The sequence below is a fragment of the Saimiri boliviensis genome, chromosome 21, assembly GCF_048565385.1.
Source record: "Saimiri boliviensis isolate mSaiBol1 chromosome 21, mSaiBol1.pri, whole genome shotgun sequence".
In the NCBI taxonomy this organism is placed as follows: Eukaryota; Metazoa; Chordata; class Mammalia; order Primates; family Cebidae; genus Saimiri; species Saimiri boliviensis.
Genome location: NC_133469.1, coordinates 26,192,579 through 26,204,994, shown reverse-complemented (window position 1 = coordinate 26,204,994; position 12,416 = coordinate 26,192,579). Strand labels below are relative to the sequence as shown.

The 12,416-nt window shown below is 57.1% G+C and overlaps 1 gene segment (V, D, J or C); it reads right to left on the bottom strand.

The window, feature by feature from the left end:
- Nucleotides 1-10,221: 10,221 nt before the first annotated feature.
- On the bottom strand, nucleotides 10,222-12,143 carry LOC141582576 (immunoglobulin lambda constant 7-like). The segment is given in 2 exon segments: nucleotides 10,222-10,678; nucleotides 12,008-12,143. Coding segments are annotated over 2 exon segments (456 nt in total).
- Nucleotides 12,144-12,416: the final 273 nt, after the last annotated feature.

Sequence of the window (12,416 nt, the reverse complement as noted above, 5' to 3'; positions counted from 1 at the left end):
GCCTCAGTGTCCGAGGACTGGGGAGACTCAGGTCTCTTTCACTCCAGCCTCCTCTCTAGATGCCCCCACCTTGTGAGCCAGGCCTCACCTCACCTGTGCTCTCCGCTGCTGGCGGGGCGGGGTTAGCCCTGGGCCCTCGCCTTTCCTCAGGGAATGTCTCTGTCTCAACAGCCCTCCCAGGTCCCTCTGTGTCTGTTCATGAGGGCGGCTGTGTCCTGTTTTGAGGTTCTCCTCCCTTTTGAGGAGTCAGTTTCTTCCCCACAGGCCCCCTGGTGCCATCACTACAGTCCCCACCCCTCTTTCCCACTGAGCCCCCTTGTTGGGGAGAGGTCGTGAGTCCCGGGCCCGGTCCCCGGGAGTCCCTGGGAGTCCGGAAGATGGAGGGCTTGATGTGAGGTACGTTTTCTGTTCTTAGCCTTGGGCCATGTGTGCTCCGTGCGATCTCCCTGTCATATTGTGAGATCTGGCTGTTCTAGGATGTCTGTCTGCCCTGAGAGTTCCCTGTCACCTGTGCCCAGCAGGGGTTCCTCCCATAGCATCTGCTTTGGGGTCTCTCCTTTTTTGTGATGGGGAGGCTCTAGCCTTGACCTGAGTGTCCTGAGACCCACCCTGTCCATGGCAGCCTGCCTGTCCTGGGGGACGAGGAGGGACCCAGCACCCTGGGGCCACCTTCTCACAGGACATTCTCTCTCCATCTTTGTCCCCTTTGATTTCCCCACATCCCCAGTCAAAGGCTTTCCTTCTAGGCGTTTAAAGCAGCCCCATAGTTAGGACCCAGAGCCCTAAGAGCTGAGCTGTTTCCCGCATTCTTCCCCTCTCCCACCGCCCCGGTACCCCAGCCTGAGTCCATGTTCCGTTTGTCCCCTGGCCCTGAGACTCTGAGGGAGGGAGTGGAACCCAGAGCCCAGGGAGAATGCCCATGGGTGACAGCGGCAGGGTCAGGCCAGAGCAGGGAGCAGGAAGAGGTCACTGGGATCTTCCCTCTCTGTCCCATCAGGTGCCTAAAAAGGGACAGGCTGGAGGAGTTTGGGGCCAGCAAAAAGTCAATGGTAGCAGACCCCAGAGATTGAGACCCCTGCCCAGGATAGAATAAAAAGTAGAAGAAAGTCTCCTGAGCTCACCCTAGACCCATAAGAAGAGAAAAAAGGGACTCACCGAGGACAGTCAGCGTGGTGCCACCGCCGAACACATAACACTGTGATATAGCCCTGCACACAAACCCTCCTGATATGCCCAAACCAGGCCCCACTGCAGCTGCTCACAAAGCCCACGGTCCAGCCCCCTCTTCTCATGGGTGGGTGAGCCACAGGTGGGTAGCCTTCCACTGACACGAGCATCACTTCCCTGGGGACTTAGGATTTCATCCACCCCTGTCATGGGAGGTGTTGACAGGTGTGTGTGTGGAGTTGTCTTTCAGGTAATCACATTTCTGAGGGGCAGTTGGGTGGCCTGGATCAGCTGGTGTCAGGAATGGCAGGGAGCAGGAGGAGGAGGTGAGCGTTGGGTGACACCACTGACATGGTGCAGCTGGGACCCCTCTGAGAAGCTGGGAATGGTGGAGAGGGTCCTGGATGCCCCCCGCATCCTCAGCACTGGAGCTTACTTGGAATCGGCTTGGAATGACAGCTGGGGGTTCTGGGGAGAATGACATTGATCACGGGGACACAGACCCTCCAGCAAGGCCTGAGCTCCAGCATCCTTGGCTCAGCTGATCTGAAGGAGGAGCTCACAGGTCTCTGCCCGAGTCCCCCCTTCCTGAGCCTGTGGGGCAGCTTCCTCCCTATGGGCTGTGTGCGCTGGATCAGAGCTGCAATGGAGCAGAGGAGAGGTCCTCAAGGGGGTCATAGGCCTCACTGGCAGAGTGGTTTCCTCCAGGAGCTCTACGTGTGGGGGTCTCTGCTGTCACCTTTGGCTCCTTCTGGCTCACACATGCACCCACATGAACATGCTCTGCAGTCCCCTATGGGCAGTGGTGACCCACATAGCCTGTCCTCAGGGAATGCACCCACAGTGGATGGGCACGTGCAGTGTGGGGCCTGGACACACTGGGCCTGGACCTGCATCCTGGTGTGGGCCCATCACCTGAAGAGCTCACACCTGGGACACACACCTGGCACCCCGCAGTCCCCAACAGTGTCGCCCACAGCAAGCGCCTCACCTGACCTCTGAGATGTGGCTTGCTGCTCCCCGGTCAGAATCCTGTCCTCATCGTCTCTTGTCTCTTTCTTGGCCTGGGCAGAAAATTCCGGCCCATCTTCCCATGCCCGGGGGCGATCCCCTAGTCCCCAAATCTGGAGACTGCAGGTCCAAGCTTTGCTTTGCTCATGTCCTAACCTAGGCCTCACTAAAGCCCTTTTTACCTGGGCATTTCCTGATCCTCCCAGAAGGATGCCCAACATGGGCCTCTGTGTGTGTGTGTGTGTGTGTGTGTGTGTGTGTGTGTGTGTGAGTGTGTGTGTGTGTGTGTGTGTGTGTGTGTGTTAGAGCTCAGATCCCATGCTGTGTTCTTCAGAAGACACGTCAGCTTCACCCAAGCCCCTGGCATAAGCCCAGAATCTGACTCTTGACTTTGAACTCAACTCATCAGCCAATTGACAACTTATGTACTCAGGACATTAGGCACTCATAGTGGCGTCAGTGAGGAGCTGACACTTGTCCCCTAGGAACCTTAAATACAGCTGGGACATCCAGTGACACATGTGGGATGAGAGACACCCAGAGGGGAAGGTGGGATGAGTGACCAGGGTCCAGGAGGTAAGGGTCCTATCAGTGATTGTTACAGGGAGGCCCTGTGGGGGCAGAGGGCGGGGTCCTTGTGATCACAGTAATAAGAGTGTGCCCAGGAGGAAGGAGACATGGTCTAGGCTTTGATGACAGGAAATACAGGTGGGGTGACTATATGGCCTTGGTAGGGGGTGGGAAAACACCTTGAGGGAGGAACAGCATCTAGACAGTGAGGGCTGAGGGCAACAGAGAAGGGGGCTGAGATGTTCTCCTGGGGCCCTGGGGATGTGAGGAGGGTGTGATCCCAGGCAGCCAGAGGTGGTCATGTCCACAGAGCATCAGGAAGCACAGCAGAGACGTGAGTAAGAAGCAAGTTGCCTGAGTCCGACTATTTCCTTGTTCTGGAACATTCTATGGGGATAGGATGTTGAACAAAGTGTGCCTCAGAGAAACATCAGGATGCTCCGTGGTTGCTTTGTCACAAGTTCAAAGGATTCTGTTCACCTTTGGAGATGGTCAGATTTAGGATGGAAAATGTATAAACAAAAATGAGCAGACACAACATGTTTTCTGATTGACAAGGAGGACATTTACTGAGAGTTTATTGGGTATAGGCAGAAGGGCTGGATGACTTTTGGTGGGAGGGAATCTGTCGTGGGATCAGGGTTGGGGGCCTGAGGACATCCCGCAGTGGCCACTGTCTTCTTCATGGTGCTCCCCTCGTGTGTGACATGGCAGCTGTAGCTGCTGTGGGACCTCCACTGCTCAGGCGTCAGGTTCAGGTAGCTGCCGGCTGCCCAATTGTTCCTGTTCTATTTGGAGGGTTTGGTGGTCTCCACATCCTTGGTAACGGGGTTGCCATCTGCCTTCCAGGCCCCTGTCATGGCTCCCAGGTAGAAGTCACTCATGATATACACCAATATGGCCTTGTTGGCTTGGAGCTCCTCAGAGGAGGGCAGGAACAGAGTGACCCGAGGGGCGGCCTTGGGCTGACCTGTGGGGTAAGCGAGGGGCAGGAGGTGAGAGTCCTGGTGTCTACCTGGGGAGCCTCTAACTTCAGTCTTGAGTTGAGTATGGGACTAAGGCCGAGGGCAGGGACCTCAGGCCGGACCGTTGCTGGACTGAGGTCAGGTCAGTGGTGAGCGGAGACACTCACTGTCAGATGGGAGGCTCTCCAGTGCCCCACTCTTGGGGAGTCACAAACCCGCTCTTGCATCTGCCTCTTTTTTATATGTCCCACCACCTACCGACTCCCACCTATGCTCCCTCCACACTGGTTGGGATGCAGTCCGGAACCACCTCTCACCTGGGTATCTGTCTGTGTTGGGGGTGTCTGTCTGAACACCTCCTACCAGCTCCCCTTGTTCTCATCTCTTCATGCAGTGCAGCTGCTGGTCCTGGGTTCAGGCTCTTCTCTCTCACAGGGAGTGAGTTTCTTGCCCACACATTCCCCTGGCACCATCATTGCAGCCCCCACCCCACTTCCCTGCAGATACCCCTCTGGGCTGCCTGGTGAGAGTGGGTGTCAGTCTCAGGAGATGCATTCCAGTTGATCAAAGGCTTCCATTTGAGGCATTTTTTTTTCACTCTCAGAGCTGAACCTGGAGCTGTGTTTGTTCAAAAGGGTCTCCATGTCGTCAGAAGTTTTACTGGGGATCTGAGTCTCCAGTGGGTTTTCCCTGACAAGCAGGCACCCATCCCAGTCACCGTCCCTATCCGGAGTCCTTGTCCTGGGCATCTGCTGTGGGGTCTTCCTCCAGTAGGGGAATTGGTAAGGGTCCACATTTAGGAGCTGAGTTTTCTGAGACCCAGCACCCTGTCCGTGGTGTCTTGCCTGTCCTGGGGGAGGGAGTGTGACCCAGCACCGGGGGCCACCTTCTGACAGGATATTCTTTCTCCATCTTCGTCTTCCTCCTGTTTCGTCCCCCATCTCTCCAAGTCCTCAGTCCAAGGCCTGCTGCCATGGTGTTTAACACAGCCCCATAACTGGGATTCCCCAGAGGACAGAACCACAGGGGAGGACAGCACCCCAGGAGAGGCTGGGTTACCACACTGATCCAGGAACCCAGACAAGGAGGGACAGAGGTTCCAGACACCCAGCCAGGCTCAGACCTTAGCCTCAGACAAGACAGGCAAGGGAAGAAGCTACCCACATTTCACTTGGGGTGTCAAAGAGGAGAGAAGCTGGGAAACTTACCAAGGATGGTCAGCTGGGTGCCAGCTCCGAGCACAGCACACAGTGACACAGCTCCACACACAAACCCTCCTGACACACCTGACCCATTCCCCACTGCAGCTGCTGGGGCGCCTGGGTCCAGCGGCCCTGTCATGAAGCAGGTGTGGCCGATAGGAAGGTGAGGTGGTTGGTCCCTCCATGTTGGATGCACACGTTCCTGGAAGTTAAGAATCCCTCCAGAATGGGGAGCGGGAGGCGGCACATCTGCACATCACATCTTGATGTCCTGGAGCAAGCCATGTGTCCCGGCTAGGCTCCTTTGGAGACTGTCACCATGGAAGAAGTGAGAAGCCTGTTTATGCCACAGGGAAGGTGGAGCTGGTCCCTATGGAGAACTGAGACCCCTGGGAGGGTCCTGGATGCCTGGCACAGGCCCTAGTGGGATGCCCACATGGCAGTCATTCTAAATAGTACCGGGGTGTGTGTGTGTGTGTGTGTGTGTGTGTGTTTGTGTGCATGCAGGCATATTTGTGAATACCTGTGTGCATATGAGGTGCGCATGTGTGTTTATGTTTGTGAATATGTGTGTTTGTGAGTTTGTCTCATATTCCAGGCCTACCACCCCATGCTACCTCCCGGGACAATAATCAGTCGGGTTCTTAGGCCCCACATACAGCTCTTAAAAAGACCAACCGGTTTACAGGCACGTCTGTGGCACTGGTCTGGAATCTCATGATTGACTTTGCCCTCCACAGGTCCCACTGACCATCCATGGACACCTGGACATTAGGTTCTTGAGGTGTGGTCAGTTTGGGGCTGCCTAGTTAAGGGTGAGAGAGAGCAGAGTTGACTCTTATCCCCCAGGAAACTTGAGTACAAACTGGGACACTGGTGACACTTGTGGGACCAGCTGGCCTGTGGGGTGAGTGACCTGGGTCCAGAGTGTCAGAGTCCAGTGGGTGCCTGCTTCAGAAATGTATGGGGGGTAGAGGGCAGGATCTTGGGAGTCAGAAAGAGGGTGGGACCCTAAGGAGTTGGGGAGCCCAAGGGCCCACGGACTGGAGAGGCTCCTTTGGCCTTAGAAGGAAGGACCCCTCGAGAGAGGGAGGCTGTCCTTTGGGTGAGGCCTGACGATCCGTGGAGGGAACTCGTTCTCCTGGAGGCCATGGGGAACCAAGGAGAGGTGGCTTCAGGCCATGGAGGTGGACATGTCCACACAAACCTAGCATGTATGGGAAAGAGGGGCAACCCTGGGACCTGCTGCCCAAGGCTCTGTTCTAGAATATTCTCTGGCCCTTTCTAGGTGCGGGTTGGAACTACCCCTCAAGAGCAATCCAGACTCCATTCCCTGGCTCCATTCCCACAAGGCTAAAAGAATTCTGTTCATCTTGCAGGGTGGTCCAGTTAAACAAAATACAAACCCAGGCTTTCTGGTTGATAGTGAGGACATTTATTAAGGGTTTACTGGGTGCAGGGAGAAAGGCTGGATGACAGGATGGGGCAGAGACCCCTCCCCTGGGATTCTGCAGCTGCAGGCCCCACGGGTAGGGTGAGGGTTGGGGGCCTAAGAACATCCTGAAGGGGTCACTGTCTTCTCCACGGTTTTCCCCTCGTGCGTGACGTGGCAGCTGTAGCTGCTGCGAGACTTCCACTGCTACGGCGTGAGGCTCAGGTAGCTGCTGGCCGCGTACTTGTTGTTGCTCTGTTTGGAGGGTTTGGTGGTCTCCACTCCATCCGTGACGGTGTTGCCATCTGCCTTCCAGGCCACTGTCACGGCTCCCGGGTAGAAGTCACTTATGAGGCACACCAGTGTGGCCTTGTTGGCTTGGAGCTCCTCAGAGGAGGGCGGGAACACAGTGACCGAGGGGGCGGCCTTGGGCTGACCTGGGAGAGGGGCAAAGGGCAGGAGGTCAGAGTCCCGGTGTCCACCTGGGAGCTCCCGGCCTCAGTCTTGAGGCGGGCGCAGGACTAAGGCCCAGGACAGGGACCTGAGGCAGGGCCCTTGCTGCATGAGGTCAGCTCGGCGGTGGTGGGGACGCTCACCTCCCGATGCGAAAGGCCTCAGCATCCGAGGACTGGGGAGACTCAGGTCTCTTTCACTCCAGCCTCCTCTCTAGATGCCCCCACCTTGTGAGCCAGGCCTCACCTCACCTGTGCTCTCCGCTGCTGGCGGGGCGGGGGTTAGCCCTGGGCCCTCGCCTTTCCTCAGGGAATGTCTATGTCTCAACAGCCCTCCCAGGTCCCTCTGTGTCTGTTCACGAGGGCGTCTGTGTCCTGTTCGGAGGTTCTCCTCCCTTTTGAGGAGTCAGTTTCTTCCCCACAGGCCCCCTGGTGCCATCACTGCAGTCCCCACCTCACTTTCCGACCGAGCCGCCTTTTAGGGAGAGGGTGTTAGTCCCGGGCTCTGTCCCTGGGAGTCCCTGGGAGTCTGGGAGATGGAGGGCTTGATGTGAGGTACGTTTTCTGTTCTGAGCCTTGGGCCATGTGTGCTCCATGGGGTCTCCCTATCATATTGTGAGATCTGGCTGTTCTAGGATGTCTGTCTGCCCTGCGAGTTCCCTGTCACCTGTGCCCAGCAGGGGTTCCTCCCATAGCATCTGCTTTGGCGTGTCTCCTTTTTTGTGAGTGGGAGGCTCTAGCCTTGGCCCGAGTGTCCTGAGACCCACCCTGTCCATGGCAGCCTGCCTGTCCTGGGGGACGAGGAGGGACCCAGCACCCTGGGGCCACCTTCTCACAGGACATTCTCTCTCCATCTGTGTCCCTTTTGATTTCCCCATGTCCCCAGTCAAAGGCTTCCCTTCTAGGTGTTAAAAGCAGCCCCACAGTTAGGACCCAGAACCCTAAGAGCTGAGCTGTTTCCCGCATTCTTCCCCTCTCCCACCGCCCTGGTACCCCAGCCTGAGTCCCTGTTCCGCTTGTCCCCTGGCCCTCAGACTCTGAGGGAGGGAGCACAACAGCCCAGAGCCCAGGGAGAATGCCCATGGGTGACAGCGGCTGGGTTATGTCTGAGCAGGGAGCAGGAAGAGGTCACTGGGATCTTCCCTCTCTGCCCCATCAGGTGCCTAAAAAGGGACAGGCTGGAGGAGTTTGGGGCCAGCAAAAAGGCAATGGTAGCAGACCCCAGAGATTGAGACCCCTGCCCCAGACAGAACACAAAGAAGAGGAAAGTGTTTCCTGAGCTTACCCTAGACCCAGAAGAAGAGAAAAAAGGGACTCACCGAGGACAGTCAGCGTGGTGCCACCGCCGAACACAGCACACTGTGATATAGCCCTGCACACAAACCCTCCCGATTTGCCCAACCTAGGCCCCCCTGCAGCTGCTCACAAGGCCCAGGGTCCAGCCCCCTCTTCTCATGGGTGGGTGAGCCACAGGTGGGTTGCCTTCCACTGACCCAAGCATCACTTCCCTGGGGCCTAGGAGTTCATCCACCCAGTCATGGGAGGTGTTGACAGGACTGTGTGTGGACTTGTCTTCCAGGTAATCACATTTCTGAGGGGCCCTTGGGTGGCCTGAATCAGCTGGTGTCAGGAATGCCAGGGAGGCAGGAGGAGGAGGTGAGCGTTGGGTGACACCACTGACATGGTGCAGCTGCGACCCCTCTGAGAGGCTAGGAATGGTGGAGAGGGTCCTGGATGCCCTACCTCCCAAACCCTCAGCACTGAAGCTCATGGTGGGATCAGCCTGGAATGACAACTGGCGGTTGTGGGGAGAATGACGTTGACCACGGGGACACAGACCCTCCTTCAAGGCCTGAGCTCCAGCATCCTTGGCTGAGCTGATCTGAAGGAGCAGCTCACAGGTCTCTGCCCGAGTCCCCCCTTCCTGAGCCTGTGGGGCAGCTTCGTCCCTATGGGCTGTGTGTGCTGGATCAGAGCTGCAATGGAGCAGAGGAGAGGTCCTCAAGGGGGTCATAGGCCTCACTGGCAGAGTGGTTTCCTCCAGGAGCTCTACGTGTGGGGGTCTCTGCTGTTCCCTTCAGCTCCTTCTGGCTTACACATGTACCCACATGTGTAACATGCTCTGCAGTACCCTATGCGCAGTGGTGACCCACACAGCCTGTCCTCAGGGGTGTCACCCGCACGAGATGCACCCACAGTGTATGGGCACGTGCAGTGTGGGGCCTGGACACACTGGGACTGGACTTGCATCCTGGTCTGGGCCCATCGTCTGAAGAGCTCACACCTGGGACACACACCTGGCACCCCGCAGTCCCAACAGAGTCCCCCACAGCAAGCGCCTCACCTGATCTCTGAGATGTGGCCTGCTGCTCCCCGATCAGAATCCTGTCCTTATTGTCTCCTATCTCATTGTTGACCTGGACAGAAAATCCCGCCCCATCTTCCCATGCCTGGGGGCGATCCCCTAGTCCCAAAACCTGGAGACTGCAGGTCCAAGCTTTGCTTTGCTCATGTCCTGACCTAGGCCTGACTATAGCCCTTTTTACCTGGGCACTTCCTGATCCTGCCAGAAGGATGCCCAACATGGGCATGTGTGTATGTGCACTGTGTGTGTGTGCACGTGTGTGTGTTGTGTGTGTTAGACCTCAGATCCCATGCTGCATTCTTCAGAAGACAAGTCAGCTTCACCCAAGCCCCTGGCATATGCCCAGAATCAGACTCTTGACTTTGAACTCACCAGCCAATTGACAATTTGTGCACTCAGGACGTTAGGCACTTATAGTGGCGTCAGTGAGGAGCTGACACTTGTCCCCTAGGAACCTTAAATACGGCTGGGACATCCAGTGACACATGTGGGATGAGAGACACCCAGAGGGGAAGGTGGGGTGAGTAACCAGGTCCAGGGGGTAAGGGCCCTATCAATGAATGGGAGGCCCTGTGGGGGCACAGGGTAGGGTCCTTGGGATGACAGGAACAGAGTGTGCCCAGGCGGAAGGAGACTTTGATGAGAGGAAATACGGGTGAGGTGACCTTTATGGACTTGGAGGGGGATCGAAAAACACCTTGAGGGAGGAACAGCATCTGGACAATCAGGGCTGAGGGCAATGGGGAAGGGGGCTGAGATGTTCTCCTGGGGCCATAGGGATTTCAAGAGGGTGTGATCCCGGGAAACCAGAGGTGGACATGTCCACAGGGCATCAGGAAGCACAGGACAGACGTGGGTAAGAAAGAAGTTGCCTAGGTCCAACTATTTCTTTATTCTGGAACATTCTATGGGGATAAGGTGATGAACAAAGTATGCCTCAGAGAAGCATCAGGATGCTCCCCACTGTTTTTTCAGAAGTTCAGAGGGTTCTGTTCACCTTTGGAGATGGTCAAATTTAGGATGTAAAATGTATAAGCAAAAATGAGCAGACAGCATGTTTTCTGATTGATAAGGATGACATTTATTGAGAGTTTATTGGGTGTAGGCAGAAGGGCTGGATGGCTTGGGGTGGGAGGGAATCTGTCCTGGGATTCTGCAGCTGCAGGCCCCACGGGTGGGGTGAGGGTTGGGGGCCTAAGAACATCCTGAAGGGGCCACTGTCTTCTCCACGGTTTTCCCCTCGTGCGTGACGTGGCAGCTGTAGCTGCTGCGAGACTTCCACTGCTGCGGCGTGAGGCTCAGGTAGCTGCTGGCCGCGTACTTGTTGTTGCTCTGTTTGGAGGGTTTGGTGGTCTCCACTCCATCCGTGACGGTGTTGCCATCTGCCTTCCAGGCCACTGTCACGGCTCCCGGGTAGAAGTCACTTATGAGGCACACCAGTGTGGCCTTGTTGGCTTGGAGCTCCTCAGAGGAGGGCGGGAACACAGTGACCGAGGGGGCGGCCTTGGGCTGACCTGGGAGAGGGGCAAAGGGCAGGAGGTCAGAGTCCCGGTGTCCACCTGGGAGCTCCCGGCCTCAGTCTTGAGGCGGGCGCAGGACTAAGGCCCAGGACAGGGACCTGAGGCAGGGCCCTTGCTGCATGAGGTCAGCTCGGCGGTGGTGGGGACGCTCACCTCCCGATGGGAAAGGCCTCAGCGTCCGAGGACTGGGGAGACTCAGGTCTCTTTCACTCCAGCCTCCTCTCTAGATGCCCCCACCTTGTGAGCCAGGCCTCACCTCACCTGTGCTCTCCGCTGCTGGCGGGGCGGGGTTAGCCCTGGGCCCTCGCCTTTCCTCAGGGAATGTCTCTGTCTCAACAGCCCTCCCAGGTCCCTCTGTGTCTGTTCACGAGGGCGTCTGTGTCCTGTTTTGAGGTTCTCCTCCCTTTTGAGGAGTCAGTTGCTTCCCCACAGGCCCCCTGGTGCCATCACTGCAGTCCCCACCTCACTTTCCGACCGAGCCGCCTTTTAGGGAGAGGGTGTTAGTCCCGGGCTCTGTCCCTGGGAGTCCCTGGGAGTCTGGGAGATGGAGGGCTTGATGTGAGGTACGTTTTCTGTTCTGAGCCTTGGGCCATGTGTGCTCCATGCGATCTCCCTGTCATATTGTGAGATCTGGCTGTTCTAGGATGTCTGTCTGCCCTGAGAGTTCCCTGTCACCTGTGCCCAGCAGGGGTTCCTCCCATAGCATCTGCTTTGGGGTCTCTCCTTTTTTGTGATGGGGAGGCTCTAGCCTTGACCTGAGTGTCCTGAGACCCACCCTGTCCATGGCAGCCTGCCTGTCCTGGGGGACGAGGAGGGACCCAGCACCCTGGGGCCACCTTCTCACAGGACATTCTCTCTCCATCTTTGTCCCCTTTGATTTCCCCACATCCCCAGTCAAAAGCTTCCCTTCTAGGCGTTTAAAGCAGCCCCATAGTTAGGACCCAGAACCCTAAGAGCTGAGCTGTTTCCCGCATTCTCCCCTCTCCCACCACCCTGGTACCCCAGCCTGACCCCCTGTTCCACTTGTCCCCTGGCCCTCAGACTCTGAGGGAGGGAGTGGACAGCCCAGAGCCCAGGGAGAATGCCCATGGGTGACAGCGGCAGGGTCAGGTCTCAGCAGGGAGCAGGAAGAGGTCACTGGGATCTTCCCTCTCTGCCCCATCAGGTGCCTAAGAAGGGACAGGCTGGAGGAGTTTGGGGCCAGCAAAAAGGCAATGGTAGCAGACCCCAGAGATTGAGACCCCTGCCCCAGACAGAACACAAAGTAGAGGAAAGTCTCCCAAGCTCACCCTAGACCCAGAAGAAGAGAAAAAGGGGACTCACCGAGGACAGTCAGCGTGGTGCCACCGCCGAACACATTACACTGTGATATAGCCCTGCACACAAACCCTCCTGATATGCCCAACCCAGGCCCACCGCAGCTGCTCACAAGGCCCAGGGTCCAGCCCCCTCTTCTCATGGGTGGGTGAGCCACAGGTGGGTTGCCTTCCACTGACCCGAGCATCACTTCCCTGGGGTCTTAGGAGTTCATCCACCCAGTCATGGGAGGTGCTGACAGGTCTGTGTGTGGAGTTGTCTTTCAGGTAATCACATTTCTGAGGGGCAGTTGGGTGGCCTGGATCAGCTGGTGTCAGGAATGCCAGGGAGCAGGAGGAGAAGGTGAGCATCGGGTGACACCACTGACATGGTGCAGCTGGGACTTTTCTGAGAAGCTGGGAATGGTGGAGAGGTT